This window comes from Camelus bactrianus, chromosome 27 (assembly GCF_048773025.1).
Source record: "Camelus bactrianus isolate YW-2024 breed Bactrian camel chromosome 27, ASM4877302v1, whole genome shotgun sequence".
NCBI lineage: Eukaryota > Metazoa > Chordata > Mammalia > Artiodactyla > Camelidae > Camelus > Camelus bactrianus.
Window position 1 is genome coordinate 23193151 of NC_133565.1, and position 18896 is coordinate 23212046.

An 18896-nucleotide genomic window follows, 5' to 3' on the forward strand; every position below is an offset into this window, starting at 1 on the left:
GGTTGTGGAAATACAAATGTTTAGAGCAAATCTTTCTGTTCTTGGAGAGGCCAGGCATTGAACACTTTAGGGGGCACTGATTATGTCGTAGTCTTTGTGAATGGCACCCCTGGTACCCCCTGGAGTTGTGCAGTGCCCAGTGTATGCAGACATGTAGCACTTTTGGGTAATGGGTGCCAGAATGGTGCGTTAGCTGGGAAAACCGCATAGCAAGGGAACTTGAGCTTGAAATTGAAGTATAAGTAAGTTTCATGGACTAAGGAAGAGGGAGGAGGAGTAATTCTCCAGCAGTGTGAAGCAACGTGAGAAAACTCTGAAGGCACAGGAACCCATGATGGGCTTGGAGCCTGATGACTGGTCTTGTGTGATCGGCGTGCTTGGTACCGGGGTGCAGGGAGTGGCTGGAGATGAGCTTCCAATGGCTCAGTGATGTGAAGGGTCTTATTTACACACCTTCATGAGGAGTCAGGAGGAGGAAGGCAACAGGGACACATAGAAGATTTAAAAGCAAAGGAGCATCGAATTCAAAACGGTATTTGAGAAAATTGCAGTTCAAAACCCCAAAGGCTATGAAAGACACTGTTTGTTCTTCCAACTGCCTACCTCTCCCTGAAAGCTTGGCAGATCCATTTGATATAGGAAAGTCTTAAACAACAGGGGATGATTCATTTAAAAGGATCATTAAAGGAAAATCGAGGCACATCGTGTCCTGCCTTCTTTGATTGCTCACTTATTATTACTGTGGGGGAGATAACGGCTTTGTGTTATTCTTCTAAATAGTGTAAAATATTTATTGGTAAATACGGCAGTGCATAAATTAATGCCAATCAAGATGTTGTGAAGCATTTTTTTTCCTCCACTGTTAGCCGTCATTTTTACTTAAAGAAAAACATTTTGTGCTGATCCATCATGACTCAGAGCTGAGTGAGAGCATTATGAACTCAACATCTGTATGACAACAGTGTCTCTCTAGTGTCTGTGGAAGGGCAGGGTTCTCTTGGTGGACTGGCCTTAGAGTTGGTGAAATCAATTTCTTTCCTATTTATTAAGACTAACGCTTGGGAAGAAGGCATGTGGAAGTGTACCATGTTCTATTGTCCATCTTCATGACAAACTACCCAACCAAAAGTGGCTTTTATAAGTGAGAATATTTATTATTTCATGCATCTGAAAGTCTACAGGTAGTTAGTTTCACAGAGTTGGTTGGATGACTTAACGTCATCGATGACCTAGAGGCTTGTCCTCATGCAACAATGACCAAAAACAGGAAAGAGAGGGTTTTTGCTTTTCATGTTTTCTTTTTTTTAAAAAAAAAATCCTGGAGAAAAGTCTTCCTGGAATCTCTTAGCAGACTTCTACTCAGGTTTCCTTATCCAGATCTGGGCTCACACTCATTTCTAAACCAGTTGTAGGAGAAGGAGAAAGACTTAGAGCAGATGAACTGCTCATTCCCCAAGCAGGGCAGAGTAGGATGTGTGTCCTCCGTCAGCACACCGCTGCCCCATGCTGGAAACAAATGCGGTTTTCTTGGAAGCAATTACAGAGAAACAGCTCATGTGTGTGCAGCCAATTGTGTTGGCCATGGGTCAAACCAATTTAGGGGTGATGATTTAGTACATTCCATATGCCCAGATCTATATCCCTGCTGGCGGGTACAACAGAAGCATAAAAGACAATGCTTGTTCTTGGGGTGTGTTAGTGGGCATTGTACTAAAAGCAGGCAATGCCTTAGCTTGAGAAATTAATTCAATAAACTATATTGATGAGCTATCAGATCTTAGGAGACAGGAATGTAGAGATGAGGAAGACCTAGCTCTTGCCTACAGACGTTCGCAATTCCCTTCACCATCTGCTTCATCCTGGAGGCAGTCTCATCCCCCAGCATCGCCATGTTTCATTATGTTTTCCTCTGAGCACGCAGGGCTACAACATGGCTGGAACACTCCCCCTGCTCCCTTTTTGCCAGGTTTCTCAGATTTATCACTCATGGACCTGGCTGGGTTAAATGCTCCTTCCCTGAATTCTTCTAGCATCGATGCTTACCTTCATCACAGTCCTGCCCATCCTGGGGTCTTAACTCTCTGCCAGCTGCTCACCTCTGCTAGGCCTGGAGCCCCAGGAAGCAGATGGTGTTTCCATCAACTTGTGTCCCAGCCTGGTGACTGGAACAGAGATGATCTCCGGTGAATGTTTGCGGGATGAGTGCATGAATAATTGCATGAAAGAAAATTAAATTTGGATCTTTTATTCCTCTTCAATCAGTTTCTACTTTATCAGTTTTCCTCTCTTCTTTTTCTCTTTCCTCTTTTTCTCATCTCTTCATCTCCTCTTCCTTCCTCATTATTCACAATTAGCTAATGAGTCTTACATTTTACAAGTTACATGTATCGCACAGCCTTGCTGTTAAACATTTATCCCCATCCCTCTTCTCAGAAAGAAGAGCAGTTATGGGAGGTCCTGCAGGTGGATCCAGAAACATCAGTGTTGACCGGAGACACCTTTGCAGGGACTTTGCTACTGTGAGCTACCTTTGGGTCCACTTTCAAAGGCCTGGAGTCCTGCTGTGGTATTGTGATTTATAGTAAGAAACATATATTTGGATATATATTTGGTCTTCCTCCCATTTCTGGCACAGAGCTCCTAAAAGCCTTGGAATGTCCTAAGTGATGAAAGCAATAAGGTTGTCTTTTGATATGTTAATGAGTTGACTTTGGACACCCACTAAGGGTGCAGGCCAGTTGCCATGAGAATTAATCATGTGATTAGAAGATTGGAACTTTGAGTCTGTTGTTCTGGCTCCCCAGTACCCTACAAATCACCCCCACCTCTGGGGAAGGTAGAAGACCCCAAAGTTGGCTCTATTGACTATGTAAAGAAACCTCTATAAAAACTGAAAGGATGGGGTTCAGAGAGCTTCCAGGTTAGTGAACATGTGGAGATGCCGGAAGAGTGATGCTCCCGGAGGGGGCAAGGAAGCTCTGTGCCCTTTCCCCATCCCTTGCCCTGTGCATCTTTTACATCTGGCTGTTCCTGAATTATATAATTTTATAATAAACCTGCAATCTAGAAAGTGAAGTGTTTCTCTGAGTTCCATCGGCTGATTTAACAAACCCAAGGAGGAGGAGGTCGTGGGAACCTTTCATTTACAGCCAGTCGATTGGAAGCACAGGTAATTTGACCTGGACTTGTGATTAGCATCCTGAGCTAGAGGGACTTGTTGGAACCTCTGATTTATAACTAGTTAGTTGGTCAGAAGTACAGGTAGCAGTGTGGACTTGCCAGTAGAATCTGAAGTGGGGGAGGGCAATCTTGCAGGACTGAACCCTTAACCTGTGGAATCTGATGTTCCCTCTGGGTAGTCAGCGTGAGTACTGAGTTGACTTTGTAGGACACCCAGCTGGTGTCCAGAGTGTTGTTTGTTGATGTGGGGGAACCTCCCCTACACTGGAACCTAAGACTAATGAACTCCCCAGGATGATAGATCAGTTGCTGCATTGCTCCTTGGTTCCTATGCCCCAGGTTTTGGGAGACTAAGGAGGGACAGGAAGCCCTGACATGGTGCACACATACAAATGACATTTGCTGGAGGATGGCTCAGACCTGGGGACTTGAAGAACCCTTTGAGTTACGCCTTCTGTTAACTTCCAGTGCAGCTCTGATGAGAGGCGTCAGTAAAATGCATACTGAACCTGCCCTTGTTAGGTCAGATCTCCCAGTGGAGAAGATCTCAGAGCAAACCCAAGTCTTTTCCTGGGGAAGCGCAGATGTCAAATGCCTAAGGATCCCCAGATGTCTCATCACACCTGGAAGAGGAGTTAAAGTGTTAAATTTTGGTAATTTGTTCATCATGGATTTTTTTGTTTGTTTGTTTGGATTGCTTGATGTGTAAAAATACAGCATGAAAATATTATCCTAATTACTGCATTTTAAATTTTAAAATTTTTGCCCAAGCTGTTGCCTCCCTGGTCTCACCCTAGTCCTGGCCCTGGCTCGGAGTTTAGAGTGTGACTTCCTGGATATTGAGGAAAGTGTAAGCACCACTCTGCCTTGGTGGTGTGGTATTGGACTTCATGGCTCCCTTGGAGTTCTTTATGGTTAGGTTTGATTACATTCTGAAAAACATTTATTGCACACTTTCCTGGAACAGCCCCTGTCCCAGGTGCTGGGAATACTTTTATATACAAAACTTGGTCCCTTCTTTAAGGATTAATATCTAGTGGGGGTGAAGTGGGAGGCAAGGTTGCACCCTGAGGCCAATACCATGTGGTCTGGATGCTGTCAGAGCTGAGCACAGAGTGATATGAAGACAGAGGAGACCACAAACCGGCAGGGAATTTTGTGGGAGCCACAGTGCACTTGAAGGATGAGATGGCATTGATCAAGCTTTAGGAAGGGGGAAGAGTATGATCAAAAGTACGGAGGCAAGAAATTACATGGTTTGAGCAGGAAGTTATAAGTAGCTCTCTGTTGCTGAAGCATGCATTTGGGCAGCAGTATTGTAATGAATAATGAAGCTGGAGAGATAAGCAGGGCAAGATCTTGGGGAGCTTTGGAAGCCCTATTAGTGAGCCATGACCTTATCCTATATGTAACAGTGAGTTATTGAGGTCTTTGAGGCACATAAGGAATATGAGACTGACTTTCGGGAAGATTAAAGCTATGCCTCAAATAACATACCTGAAAAATAGCATTTCAAGGTTCTCTTTTCTCCACATCTTTGCCAGCATTTATCTTTTAAAAAAAATTTTTATTTTTAAAATGTTTTGTATGTATATATATATTTATTGAAGTACAGTCAGTTTATAATGTTCAATTTCTGGTGTACAGCACAATGCTTCAGTCATACATGAACACATAGATTTGTTTCCATATTCTTTTTCACCATAAGTTACTACAAGATGTTGAATATAGTTCCCTGTACTATATTCCCTTGTTTTTTTGATAAAAGCCATTGTAGCAGATGTTAGGTCGTATCTCATTGTGGTTTTGATTTGTGTTTCCCTGGTGATTAGTGATGTTGAGCATCTTTTCATCCACCTATTGGCCATTTGCATATCTTTGGAAAATGTCTATTTAGGTCTGTTGCCCATTTTTAATTGGGTTATTTGCTTTTTTGTTATTGTGTTGTATGAATTCTTAATCTATTTTGGATATTATTAGTCCCTTATCAGATGTATGGTTTGTGACTATTTCCTCCCATTCTGTTGCCTTTTCAATTTGTTGATTGCTTCCCTTGCTGTGCAAAAGCTCTTCAGTGTAATGTAGTCCCCCTTGTTTATTTTATTTTGTTTTGCCTTTGCTTTTAGTATCTTACCAAAGAAATCATTGCCGAGACTAATGTCAGGGAGTTTTTTTTTCCCTATGGTTTCTTCTAGGAGTTTTATGGTTTCAGGTCTTACACTTAGATGTTTGATCTACTTTGAGTTAATTTTTGTGAGTGATGTAAGATAGGACCCCTGGCTATATATCCAAAGGAATTGAAATCGGTATCTTGAAGAGGTATCAGCACACCCATGTTCACTGCAGCATTTTTCATAACAGCCAAGTTATGGAAGTGACCTAAGTGTCCGTCAACAGATGAATGGATAAAGAGGATGGATATACCTGCAATGGAGTATTATTCAGCCATGAGAAAAAGAACATCCTGCCATTTGCAGTAACACAGATGGACCTTGAAGGCATTCTGTGAAGTGAAATAAGTCAAACAGAGAAAGATGAATACTGTATCATATCACCGAGATGTAAATTCGAAAAAAGCTGAACATGCAAAAACAGTGTAGAATGATGGTTGCCAGGGGCCGGAGAGTGGGGGATTTGGGAGATGGTGTTTAAGGGTACAAACTTACAACTAGTAGATAAATAAATAAGTTCTTGAGAGTTAAAAAAAATTAGCGTATCACAGTGCAAAGATCACTGGCCGATTTTTGGGAACTTGGCCTGGGCTGTACTTGGGGCTTTGCTCTGTGGGTCAGCAGCACAGAGCACTTGAACAAATCCCCCCTCCCTCTGAATCCCGGTGTTCTCTTCTGTGTGTCCAAGGGTAGAGTGTCAAGCATTGTAAGGATCCCATACAGCATCCATATAATGAGATCTGGGACCACCCTAGGTCTCTCTCGAGACAATCAGAATTCATCCTTGTCAGTCAGGGAAGTCTTCCCATCAGAACACTTTGGTGGGTTTCTGCTTCTGCTCTCTGCCCTGGATTTAAAAATAATCCAAGCCTACTGAAATAAGCAAGAACAGTGCTACCCTGGCCCATGAAGCCCCTTTACATTTGATGTTTCCCCATAAATTATCACTGTTTAGCCTTTTACGCATCTTGCTGATGTTACTGTAAAAAGGGGTCCTGAAAGAGGAATCCTGAGGGTTAAATATGGAGGCAGAAGCCCTGGGACCCTTAACTCAGTGGGGCCCCTCACTGTCATTATTTGAGGAGCAGTCCTGCAACCGTTTCTCATCGCAGGAAGCCTTTCTCAGTGGAAGGAAGCACAGTCCTGCCATTTCCGTGGGCATCCCTGACCACGCCGCCTCCCTTCTCTTGCCTTCCTTCTTAAAGACGGCTGCCTCTGTTTTCATTGCAGAGCTGCTCCGACAGAGAGTCCATCCTGACCATCCTCCAGGTCCTCGGAGATCTGCTTTCTGTTGGTGAGTAGAGCACGCCCTCATCCCTCCTGTTGTGGATGTGGCGGCCCGGAGCTGTGGGGTCTGCCAGGAGCCTATGTGGCCTGGGGGTTTGCTTCAGCTCAAGTTTTCTATGAGAGGCAGAATCACCACGGGACATTTGTACTTTGGGCTCTTCAGTCTTGTCACCCACCTGACAGTGACCCAAACTTAGGAGGGAATTAGACTCTGGGTGGCTGTTCTACGATACCTCATGTCTGAGGCTAAGGACCTCCAGCCCTCCATGGTTCTACTCTGACCTCCCCTTCTTCCCCCATCGTGGCCTATGCACAGAGCCAGGTATTGGCAGCTCCCTTACATACGTCAAGTGGAGACAGGAATATGAGGCAGGAGCTAGACTTAGCAGTGTGGTAAGCCATTAAGTTTTCAGAGATAAGACGACAGAGTTGACTACATTGGCATCAACTGAGTTCGCATGCCTCTATTTGCTCATTTCCATGTGAGGGTCTTGCAGAACACAGCTTCTTGGACATTCCAACATCCACTCAGAGTTTTCGTTTCTATGTAGCCAGCCACATTGCCTTAGACATACTAGCACCAAACAGACAATATCAAAATGAATGTCACCGCAAAGCCACAGAGCCTCAGGTGACAGTTTCAGGAGGAAGGGGCCCTTCATACTGAGGTTGTTCCATAGGTTGTGCTGCCCTCCAATGCCAGGTGACTCACTCTTCTGAGTGAGGTGCCCACTTGTCTTCTGAGATAGTCCCACCTTCACTTTGTCCAGTAGTGTCTGGAACTCCTAGAATGAAACCCTCGGGTTCCCCTTCTGATAGAGGTACTGATCATTGCTCCTTTAGTAGAGTATGAAAAATAGAGGCTCTTCTTTGCTGATAATCTCCCACCCGGTTGGCCATCTTGGTTGGGTTAACCATGCCTAGTGCACAGAGAATCACCTGGGGCCCCTTTCCAAGTTGAAATGTAATCACTGCTTTTGAGCTTGTCCTGGGGGAGGATGGAAGAGGTCCCTGTTTAAAACTATTCTTAGGTAGAAAGACTAATATACTTTATCCCAACCCCAGACCCTCTTCAAGACTCCCTAGATACATGATTAGATGTCTGCTTGTCAAGGCATTACTCTGGTTGTCTCCATATTTTCCTCCAATCAGTTACTGAAGGCCAACATCAAATTACTGTTAATACCATCCATAAAATTATTCCAGGTAAGCCATCACCTCACCCCTGTTACAGATGATTCAAACTTAGCCCTCTTCAGCTAGGTATATGATTACATGTAAGCCTGTATGCATATTTCTGTACATGCACACACAAGTACACACATACATGGAGACCCAACAGGTTCTAAGGAAAGCAAATCCTAGGCTCTGTTTATTACAGCTGCTGAAAGTTCTTAAATATTCCATTATTCTCCATTTCATGCCTTCTCCTCCAACCTTGGATCCTTACCTAAGAGCACAACCTTATTTTATTTAATTTTTTTTAGCACCTTTATTGTGGTCTGATTCCTGTACAGTAAACTACACATATTTCAGATGTACAATTTGATGAATTTTGATAGATATATATACACCAATGAAACCATTACCACAATCAAGATGGGTAACATTTCTATCATTCCCCAAGAGGTGCAAATTTCAAATTCCCAATTTATCCCTTCCCACCCCCTTTAACCCCTGGTAACCATAAGTTTGTTCTCTATGTCTGTGAGTCTGTTTAAGAGCACAGCTTTATAAAAGTTGCTTCAAGAACTCCACAATTTTGGTTTCTGGGGTGAAATGAGCCAATCCCTGCTCTATCTCTAGGTGTGAGGTCTCCTTCCTGCTCCAAGGAAATGAGGGTGGTTATTTGAGGCTCATCGCTCCCCTGCTTCCCCTCTCAGGCACAGACCGGAGGATTCGCTACATGATCAGCAAGGGAGGCAGCGAAGCCCTCCTGCAGACCCTGGTGGACACAGCGAGGACGGCTTCTCCCGACTATGACATCCTCCTGCCCCTCTTCCGGCTGCTGGCCAAAGTTGGCCTGCGAGGTACCCACGCCCCTAGACCTGAAGATGAGTGAAAAGGGGGTTGTTACCATGAGAGCAATTTGGGAGGAACAGGGAGGAAGCAGCAGGGAGGTCTAGACACCTTGGTGGTGATGACAGGACCAGCTCCAAGAAGAGGTACGTAGATGCCAGAAATCCAAGTTACCGAGGTGCTCAGGACAGGACCCAGAGCAGGCATGGACTATGGGGGGCCTGAGGCATATAGGGGACTGGGGGGAATTCTTTCCACTTAAGCTCCATACTCATTTCTCTTTGGTCATAGAAGGTCCTGAAACACCTCCCTAAAACACTAGAATGTCTTGGAGCACAGTTGAAAAAGTCTGGGCACTCAGGATGCTTGTAAACATTGCAAAGTAGTCATAACAGTTAAGCCCCAATTGTGTGCAGTCTTACAGAGGTCACAGTCAAGAAACTCACGTCCTCCAAAAAGTGGATCCTTGCTATTCAGCGCAGGCAGCAGCAACCAAGGGCAGAGGGCTCTGGGGGCCTCTTTCCTCGCAATGTTCGGATCTCTGCTTTGAGTCCATTCAGCATTCACAAACAATAACTGAAACCCAGGCATCAGTCAGCACTTTCCAGACAAAACCAATAGAATCCATTCATTGGATGTTCAACAGATATTTACCACACGTCTCCCAGGGTTGTGTGCTGTTCTAGGCACTGGGAACATCATGGTGACCAGGACAGATAAGGAGGTCTGGTCTTAAGGAACTTACACGCAAGAGGGGAAGGGCAGGAAGTAGACAATTAACTAGGTGATAGCAAACAATAGTAATTAACTAGATGGCAGCTGGAAGGAAAAGAAAGGGTGATGTTCCTCTAAGATGATGTGGTCAGAGAGAGGTGACATTTGAGCCCAAACCTGAAGGATGGGAAGAAGTCAGCAAAGCAAAGAGTGGGTTGTGTGAACTCCAGGAAAAGATGCAAGAGACATGATATACATCCCGATTGTTAGTGGCACAAGCTGGGAGGTCAGGTCTGGGTTTCAGGCCTGGCTCTGACACTTACTAGCAGTGTGACCTTGGGCAAGTTACCACTGGGCTCTCAGCTACAAAATGCAGGTCTCAGCACTTAATTCTCGAGTTGCTGCGAGGATACAGCAAGGTTGTATGTTAACCGCTGAGCAGTGGGGCCAGTGGCCTGGCAGACAAGGTTTCACAAAAGAGATGAGTGATGAACCGGCGCAGTGATTTCCAAGCCATGGGCCTTGATATTACTGTTGACATAATTATGTCGCCGCAGCTTCTGCCATCAAAGATTGTCATTCTTGATGTTGGCATTCAAGCTGTCAGGGGCTGACCTGAAGAGAACACAAACGAGACTGGGTGTTCATGAGTGGAGCCAGATAGATACCTCTCTCTCTCTCTCTCTCTCTTTTTTTTTTCTGATAAAGGGAATGGGTCATGTGAGTTAGTCACAATCTCTTTGCTGGTGTCCTTTGGCCCAGAGGTAAACATTAGCAAACCAGGTTTAGGGCATTGTCTCTGATTCAGTCATTTCCACCCGTGATGAATCTGACAGTGGTTGAATTCCTGCAAACACAAACATTACGATTTGGGCATTGTGCTTTGGAAAGGACACAAACAAATGTGACAGGTGGCATAGTCACCTGTTATCCTAGTGGGAGCCAGGAACATAGAATAAAAGGTACTTTCTCTTTATTTTTTATGCTTATTTACTAATTATTAAAATAATAATGACTTACCTACAGCACTGAATATCAGGTTATTTGGATCAATAATTTAGAGATATTTAGAGAGAAAATTTTATTTCCTTAAATTATGTTTTCACTTTTTATTAGAAAGTTCTCTACATATAGAAAGATGACCTCTTATATACCTATCGCTTAGATTTAACCATTACTAACATTTTACCACATTTCCTTCACCTATTTATTTTTATTTGAAATAGTCTAAGGAAAATTACAGGTAGCATTTTGCTCCTAAATACTTCTGAATGCATTCCTGTGAAAAGAGACATTTTCCTATGTAATCACAATGCCATGATTACAAACCTAACAAAATTAACAATGCATGCATAGAATGTGACAAAGAACATAAGCATGTTCAAATATATAACTGAAAAATTGTGCTTTGCACTGGAAATTGATGCAACATTGTAAACTGACTATAACTCAATAAAAAAAAAATTCAGTCCTAAAAAACAAACAAAACACAGACACACAAAAATGCATGCATAACATATAGTCAAATTTTCCCATCATGTCTTTTGTAAATATATTCAGAGAAGGATCCAATCGAAGTCCACACGTTGTATTTGAATGTTATGTAACTTAAGTGTCCTAAGTCTAGAACTGTTTTAAAGGGAAAAAATTATACCCAACTAAACTGTAGCTCATGTTTGAGGACGACCAGAAACATCCTTACATATGGGGGATGCAAGTCATACAAGCCACAAGGCTTCATGTAAATATTACTTGCAGAATAGTGGACCATATGTATACCCTGAATTAGCTCTTCTCAGCCATCTGGTTCCAATGGGAACATTCTTAGTAGTACTTTCTAGTAGATCTGAAAAGTCTCATTGGCTCTAATATCCTCTGCCCTCCATCATCTTTGCCTTCCTCTCCCCCGCACATCATACAGCCTTCAGAATTAAAGTGAAACACAACTAAGATGGATTGATTTGTGTTCACAGATAAAAAGTTTGGACAGAAGGCACTGGAATTGGAAGCACTTGATGTGACATTGATTCTGGCCAGGAAAAACGTGTCCCACAGCCAGAACCTCCTCCACTGTCTCTGGGTTCTGCGTGTGTTTGCCTCTAGTGGTAAGCAACTCACTTGTGCCTCTCTGGGGTGAATTCCAGACCTGGGCTGGGACACTTGGAAACCATTTGGGGTCATGGTTGGAAGGAGGGCATGGGTGGAAGACCAACATAGTCCCAACAAGATAAATAAACCATGAAGAGCCTCGTGTTCTAGACGCTGTGGAGGTGAGATGTCATTTTTTATCTCCTCTTCCGCCATGCAGAACTCTTGAGCCTGTTCCTGAAGTTAGAGTTCCGTGTTACGCATTATAGGACTCTAAAAGACCTATGGCAGGAGGGCAGACTTTATTCAGTCCTTATATTCAAAGCGCAGTGTGATGTGTTACACCTGTCGAGAGTGACCCTCACATCACAAATCTCCCCACTGTGTCCCTGAAGTCGCTCATGGATCACAACATCCTTTACGAAATTTATCTCGCAGGACTTCTCAATGTAGTCCTTCAGGTAATTAGATAGCTCATAGCACGTGGGCTGATGTTATTTGCCATCTCCTGATTTGGATTATTTCTGATTATCATAACAATCCTGTATTTAGACTGACCATTTCCTAGCTAAGAAAAAGAAAATGAAGCTTAGAAGAGTAAAGTAATTGCTTGAATCATACAGATAAGTCATGAGGGCTGAGTTTCTAACTGCAAAACTCGTGTTTATTCCACTCTCCTTATGGAGATGATTCTTACTAATAGATTAGATTCAATACCACCTATTTCACATATAATGAGCACAGCCTTTTATTTCTCCTTTCTGAGGCCCTTTCCTGCAGAATGAAAGTGGCAGTTACTTAGATGTAATGCTCTCTAGAGGAAAGAACATGAACCTAGAGCCAAGAAGACCTGGGCTTCACTCTGACTTCATTTCTTTAGAGTCATATGACATGGGCTCTTAACCTGTTTAACCTCAGTTTCTTCCTTGGTAAAATTATAGTTGTAATGAGAGCTTGCAGACTTGGTGGATGGGATAAGTAAGATAATGTTCATGGGTAAACTTGTCATGTAGTAGATGGTCAATAATTGTTAGCGTCTCTCCTCTCCTCTCCTCTTTTCCCATAGTCCTTTGAAGTAATAGGAAGGGCACACATAAAGGGCATAGATAGGTAACCTTTCCCCCTAACTATCCTCAGAACTACCAAAATAGTTAGCAGGGACATATTTTACTGGTTAATTCCATTAACAATCATGGAGGACCCAGAAAAAGAAAATATCTCTAGGGAATAATGAAACAAGAGGCTTAACTCCATCTTCACAGATGGAACCTCCACCCACACTCATATATGTTGACCAGAAAATCAGAGAATATTTGAGAGAGGCTGAAACTGTGTCCAAACTCAGCTCTAATAGAGGAAAATCTAAGTGAGAAGCTTTGGCTTTGTGTAAAGGACAGTGCTCATTAATGAGTAGCCAGGAAGTGTGTCACCCCCACTGGGAGCTTGCCAGCAGCACGAGATTTGAAGTATTTTATTTTGGTTTCCTTGAGAATAATTAAGCTGAATAACTTACCCTCCTTATTATATACATTGGTTATAGAGATCTTGAAGAATTCCTTTAGCAGGGAGCTCCGGAAAATGCTGAGATTTGTCTGTGGGTATAAAGATGTGGCCATTTGTCTCATATTTTAAGACTCTATTTATTGTACCAACTATTTCATAAGATATTAAAAATATATATACTATTGCTCTCTATACATTGACTTTACTGATGAGAGACAAGAGGAGTTCACAAAGCGCATGGATTTCTGTCTCTATGGTGAACTGGTAGCCACTGTTGACTGTTCCAGCAAGTTTTCTAAACAGCTCCCATCTGCAGAAGGAGTTGGCTGGAACCATAACGGGTCTGTGATGGCCAGTGAACCCTTCGGCAGCACTCTGATGGCCAATGGGGATGTTTAGAAAGCTGCCAGAGGTCTAACCTTGGGCAGGCATCCAGCATGGAAGAATTTAAATTTTCTTTTATTGTCATCTTCTCTCAAATATGAGCCTGAATGAAGTCTTCCATGCTAGACTTCGTGCTCTTAAAACTATTTCCTCCCTAACTCTACTTAATACTAGAATTATTTGCCAGGAGTTTGCTCCAGCATGTTTTCCTAATTTAGAAGTAAGGACTGAGTTAGTAGCCGTGAGAGGGGAAGATTGATGGGCAGGACTAGGATGCCAAATCCCTGAATTTTGATCCAGGCAATTACTGCCTATACTAGCCTCAGGAGGGACGTATGCAGAGAGGGTTTTCCAGGAACACGCGCTCCATGTGATTGCAAAGACATCAGCCTCAGTCTCTCTCTGGTGGACTGGACTGGGACCAACTATATAAGAGACTTCAGTTTTCCGTTTATCCGCCAAGCCTCCCTTGTTTCTCTCTCTTTGCTTCTCCATGACCCCCTTGTTCCCACTCGTATTTCCTGGAACAAAGCTGTCCCAAAGCACAAGGCATTCCCAGGTCTCTGTTTTACCACAGTAGAGCACAGAAAGAAAGAAAAGAGTCACACCTTGGAAGATAACCTTTTTTCTGTCTCCCACTGAAAGTTTTACCTCTGGCCAAACTGATTCTATTTTGTATCCTGTGGATTCCTATTTATTTATTTATTTATTTATTTATTTATTTATTTATTTATTTATTTATTTATTTATTTTTTGGACATGACCAGAGCTCTTCCTAAAGTGAGCTGAGTGGAGTCAGGTACTGGGGACACTGCAGAGAGGCTTGGGCATCATTGAAGATGAGAGTGACACCCAGAGGTTTTGTGCCTGAAATACCCGAAGTCACTGGGGCTGACCAGACACCCCTGGGAGTCTCTTTCTGTCATTCAGATCTATTGCTGTGTTTTCATAACCATCCAATTGGGCAGAAAAGGTAAAAATTTCTGCTAGTTACCTCTGAGCAGGACTAACTGATTCTTCCTTTGCCATTCTACCAGATGAATGCATAGTCAAGTCTTAGCCTCAGTGATGGGAGATCCAAGTGCAAAAGTTGTAGGGAAACTTGGAACCAGGGTGGACTGGAAAGGGCACTATCATCTTTATTAGGTTGCCCCTTGAAGTTTTAAAGCAGTCAATCCGAGTTGTATTGATCCTTAACCCATCCACTTACGACTTTCTTCATTGTGAAGTCTCCAAACAGCACAATATGCCTAAGAAAGTTTTTTATTTTTCATTTTTTTTAAGATACTGGCAAGTAAATACTGGTGTGTGTATGTGTGTGTGTGTGTGTCTTTGTGTCTGTGCGTACATGCATGTCTGCCTGTATGCACATATGTATCATATGGAATGTTCGCGGTGGGTGAAACTCCTTGAATTGAAGTCATTGCCAGAAACCCAAAGATCTACTTACAGAAATATCTTCTGCTTGGCAGTTGCCCTGACTATCTGATTAAAAATACAATGGAGTAAGGCAATGGGCCATCAGAAAAATGCAAAACATAAGAAGATAATGTGTACTTTTCAAACGATCTTTACTTCCAAGCCAGGGATAAAAGACCATAGAGATTCTCTGCTTTTACATTGCCTTTGGCAAGGACACTGCTGGGCCTCCCCTGTCTTTTAGGCTCCCTCTGAAAGGCTGAAAACAATGCTTGGTTCAGATGGGACAGTTACTACTGTGCTTCTGTCTTTCTTAGTCACCACGGGAGCCATGCTGGGAATTAACGGAGCGATGGAACTGCTTCTCAAGGTCATCACCCCTTACACCCAGAAGCGCACCCAAATAATCAGGTACACAGCACTTTTTTAGTACTTTTGCCCTGTTTGTAATAGGTACGGAGATGGAGATGGCCTCATAGGTATTCTCCTGGTGCTTCCGGTTCACTTAGTGACGACTTCCCCCTTGCTGATAGGGTGTAATGACTACATTCTACCTCAGCTCGCATCCCTCCCCACCCATCCATCATTTCCCCTGGTCTTCACAGCCGCCCCCAAAAGGTGTCATATCACCCTTATTTTCAGATGAGGAAACTAAAATGTGGAGAGGATCTTATTCAACATCACAATGCCAGGAAAAGGCAGAGCTGGGATTTAAATCCAGATCTGTCTGACTCAAAAGCCCACGTTGGTTTGTTTGTTTTTGCCTGAAGCCTTCAGCTATCTTTTTTAATCACAGCGACTCTACTATAGTGAGTTTTGTCCATAAAAGACAGTCCGGAAATGACAGGGAAAAGCGATATTCTCAGGGTCTCTGAAGAGTCAGTCAGTTACATTTCTGATAGGAAATTCTGATTGTGTGCTAGGGTTGAGATGTATTTTTTATGATTGGAAAGTGAAACCTCAGCCCATCATCTCCGGTGCTGCCTACTGGAGTGCAGGTGAATCACAAACTTAAAAAGGGAGGTGGTTAGACACGAAGGCTTTGGAGATATTTGGAACCATTAAGATCCATCATTTATGGGAGTGACTCAGCGAGGACCTTGAAAGAATATTGGAAAAAATTCAGCCAATTTCCAAGATATATGGGGTCGTTTGGCAAAGTAGCATTTCCATGCCCAGCCATGATATTTTCCGCATCCCAGCATCAATCTTAGGCTCCGGTTCCACCTGATTATTTTTCTCTTGGGTCCCCGCAGTAATGCCATTCTCATCCATTCTCACCTGCAGCTCTCTACACCAGCATTTCCCAGAGTGAAAAACATTATATCTCAGTTAAAAAAAAAAATCCTCATCAAATAAATTGAGAAGTACTGGGTTAAACAAAGTTGGGTACATTTCTTTACTGTAAGACTTCTCAGAGCCTTTGTAAAGCCAACACATGTTCAGGATCTCAAGATGGGTATGCAATGTATGCCCTTTTCCAAACCCTATTTGGCTAGGGGAACTGTGTTTCTTTGGAGACTCCCTTCTCTGAAGTGCAAACATATCACAAAATGGGATTCAACTAAATTCTAGCAAGGGACCCTCATCTAGCAAGTATAAAACTTCAGAGGCACAAACTCAGTGACAAAAAATTGGACTTTCCTGATTTTTCTGTAATTATACTTTATTTCCCTCTTCAACTTCCATTATTCTAGTTGAATATGTTTGATTTGGATATTTCTGGTTTTTAATCATTGTGTGTAGGCCTTCGCTGCCGACATCTGTAGTTTTAAGTCCTTTGGTCAGCAATCCATGAACTGTATCTTCTTGCCCTAGTCACGGGACTTCTTCTAATCGGTGGCTGTTTCAGTTGATCTCTTTGGAATATGTGGTCGCTTCCCCTATATCACGTGAGAATCTAGCGACATGTCTGGGGCCCACCCACATACCAGGCTCACTCAATACTCGCTCGGGCACCATGCTGTTTGGAGGCTTCTAGAGGCAAGACCTTCCCAGCTTACCTTGGCACTAGGCTCTTCCTTCCTGGGGTCCTGATAACTTTTATTGTCTCCCCTTTTCAGGTCGAAATGGGGGTAGTAAGCAACCAAGCACAGAGGCCTCCTTCCATCGGTCGTCTCTGCTGCTCTTTTTCTCCTGCAAAAGGGGTAAAATTCATGCACGGATCTGATCAAGGTGTTACGGGAAAATGGGGAAGTAACGCCAGGGATCAACAGGGGTGGATGTTTCCAATGACAAAAGGACCTCAGGCCTCTTTCTGCTTTTCTGGTCTGTTCTGTAAAAGTTAGGCAAGATGATTCCCCTTCTTGTTCCAAATGCCAAATTAAAACCAAACCCCCGTGGAGGAGAGGCTTTTTCAGCACTCGTTTCAATATAGCTGTCATTGCCGTGGCGTTTATTATGCGCTCTGCCCCGTGCTAAGCTCCAAGCATGCATTATCTCGTTTGATCCTCTCCTCTCCTCTGCGAGGCAGGTGCTATTACTGTCCCCGGTTTTACAGGGGACAAAACTTGAAGCTGAGAGAAGTTAAGGAGCATGCTGGGACTTAAGCGAAAGAGCTGGGGTTTAAACCCTGTCTGGTACGTGAGCCTCAGCTCTTAAACTACCACTGGAGTGCCTTACACAGTCTCTTCCCAGCGTTTTATTTCTCAACCACCGTATGTAAAACAATCATAAGCAGTTAAAGTTTGTTTAAATTTCGGTTACGGTCCAAACGCACATACTCATGGACCAATTTGCTTAATGAGAGGGGAGTCCTTCTCCTCCATCGAATGGCCATTTCCTCTCAAGGCCTAAGTAAGTGTCGGTTCCCTCTGCGTTTGAATTCTTTCCCAGAGCTGCCCGACCCCCAGCCTCCAGCAGCATGACTAGAACAAAGGTGCTAAAATCAGAAGACCTGCCCTGTAGTCCTCTTTCTAGCTCATTCCTTGGCGAGTCGTTTATTTTTTTCTTGCCCGAACTGAAAGTGTGTGAATCTCAAGTCCTACCTCCTAGGTTTGTTGTGGACATTAAGGAATCATGTGCAAAATTCTTGGAAGCTTTGATGGGCTCTGATATTCTCCATGATTATTAATATAAATGCTGTTGGACCCTTGGCCGCCTGCTTCCAGTCAGGCAGCAAAGCCAGAGGAAAACATACAGATGGGGAGTTTCTGCCACTGCTCACCTTCTCCCAAGCACTCCATCTCCCAAACAGTAACGTGGATGTTCCCCGCTGAGTCCCACGCAGCTCCACTTGGATGCCAGGAGCTGTGGCTTTGCGGGGGTCTTTCAGGAAGGGGACGGGGTAACAAGTCAGGGAACTTGAATAGCCCTCCTGAGCATCATCCTCCAGATGCCAGCAAGCTCTGGGAGAGCTATTCTGGGGCCTCGGTTGGAGCAGATGCCCGGCGTTGTGTCACCACGACTCCTCCTCGCCCTGGAGGTTCACCCTGCCCTACTTCTCTAGCACAAACCTAAAATTAGTTGTGCAGCTGTCCTCCAATAAAAACCTGTCTCCAGATAGTACTCAGGGCAAGATTTATGACAGAGGCACGAACTGCACACCTTCTAGAGAAAAAGGGGCCTGCAGAGCAATGTCACTCACCCTCCGGGGCCTTGGGCCAGCCCTCGTTCCCAGGGGAGGCGGCTCTCCCAGGCCTCCCTCACTTCCCAGATACCCACCATGCTGGCACGCTGTGGCTGTCATGGATCTGTGTTGGCTTGCACCTGTTCCCTCATGACCATCGCTTAAGTCTGAGCAGTTTCTGTCTGACCTAGACAGCTCCTGCAGCCCTTGGACTGGTCTGCCCTGACCTCAGAGCCATTCAGACTGTGTCCCAGTCTCCATCTCCATCCTTACCTTTTGTTCCCCCTCTTACCTCTAGCTGTCCAGCCAGCTGTCCCTGCATGTGGGCTGCCTGTCCTGCTCCAGGCCTTTGCTCGTGTGCGTCCCTCCCCCTGGAAGGGCGTCGCTGCCCTATTGAATGCTAGACGCTGCCCTCATTCATCAGGCCCCACCTTAAGGTACTCGCTTCACCTCAGCAGACAGAAGGACTTTTCCCTCCTCCAGCGCTTGATTTATGTTTTCTTTTAACAGATAGCAGATTGAACTCTGTACTATGTTGATCTGTGTGTCTTTCCTCCACTCTA

At 43.9% G+C, this 18896-nt stretch overlaps 1 protein-coding gene and 1 long non-coding RNA gene across 4 annotated transcripts in view; one reads left to right on the forward strand and one right to left on the reverse strand.

The window, feature by feature from the left end:
• Positions 1–18896, forward strand: part of AGBL1 (AGBL carboxypeptidase 1) — a 618212-nt gene that overhangs the window by 43013 nt on the left and 556303 nt on the right. For all 3 annotated transcript variants that reach the window (XM_045522553.2, XM_074353945.1, XM_045522552.2), the window contains exons 2-5: positions 6582–6645; positions 8522–8668; positions 11345–11476; positions 15083–15176. In XM_045522553.2, the coding sequence (XP_045378509.2) occupies positions 6582–6645; positions 8522–8668; positions 11345–11476; positions 15083–15176 (437 nt within the window). The remainder of the gene's footprint in view (positions 1–6581; positions 6646–8521; positions 8669–11344; positions 11477–15082; positions 15177–18896) is intronic.
• Positions 8143–18141, reverse strand: LOC141575213 (uncharacterized). The gene is made up of 3 exons (XR_012502613.1): positions 17932–18141; positions 16769–16901; positions 8143–9986 (listed from the first exon to the last, which is right to left on the reverse strand). It is a non-coding gene; the product is annotated as an uncharacterized LOC141575213 (long non-coding RNA).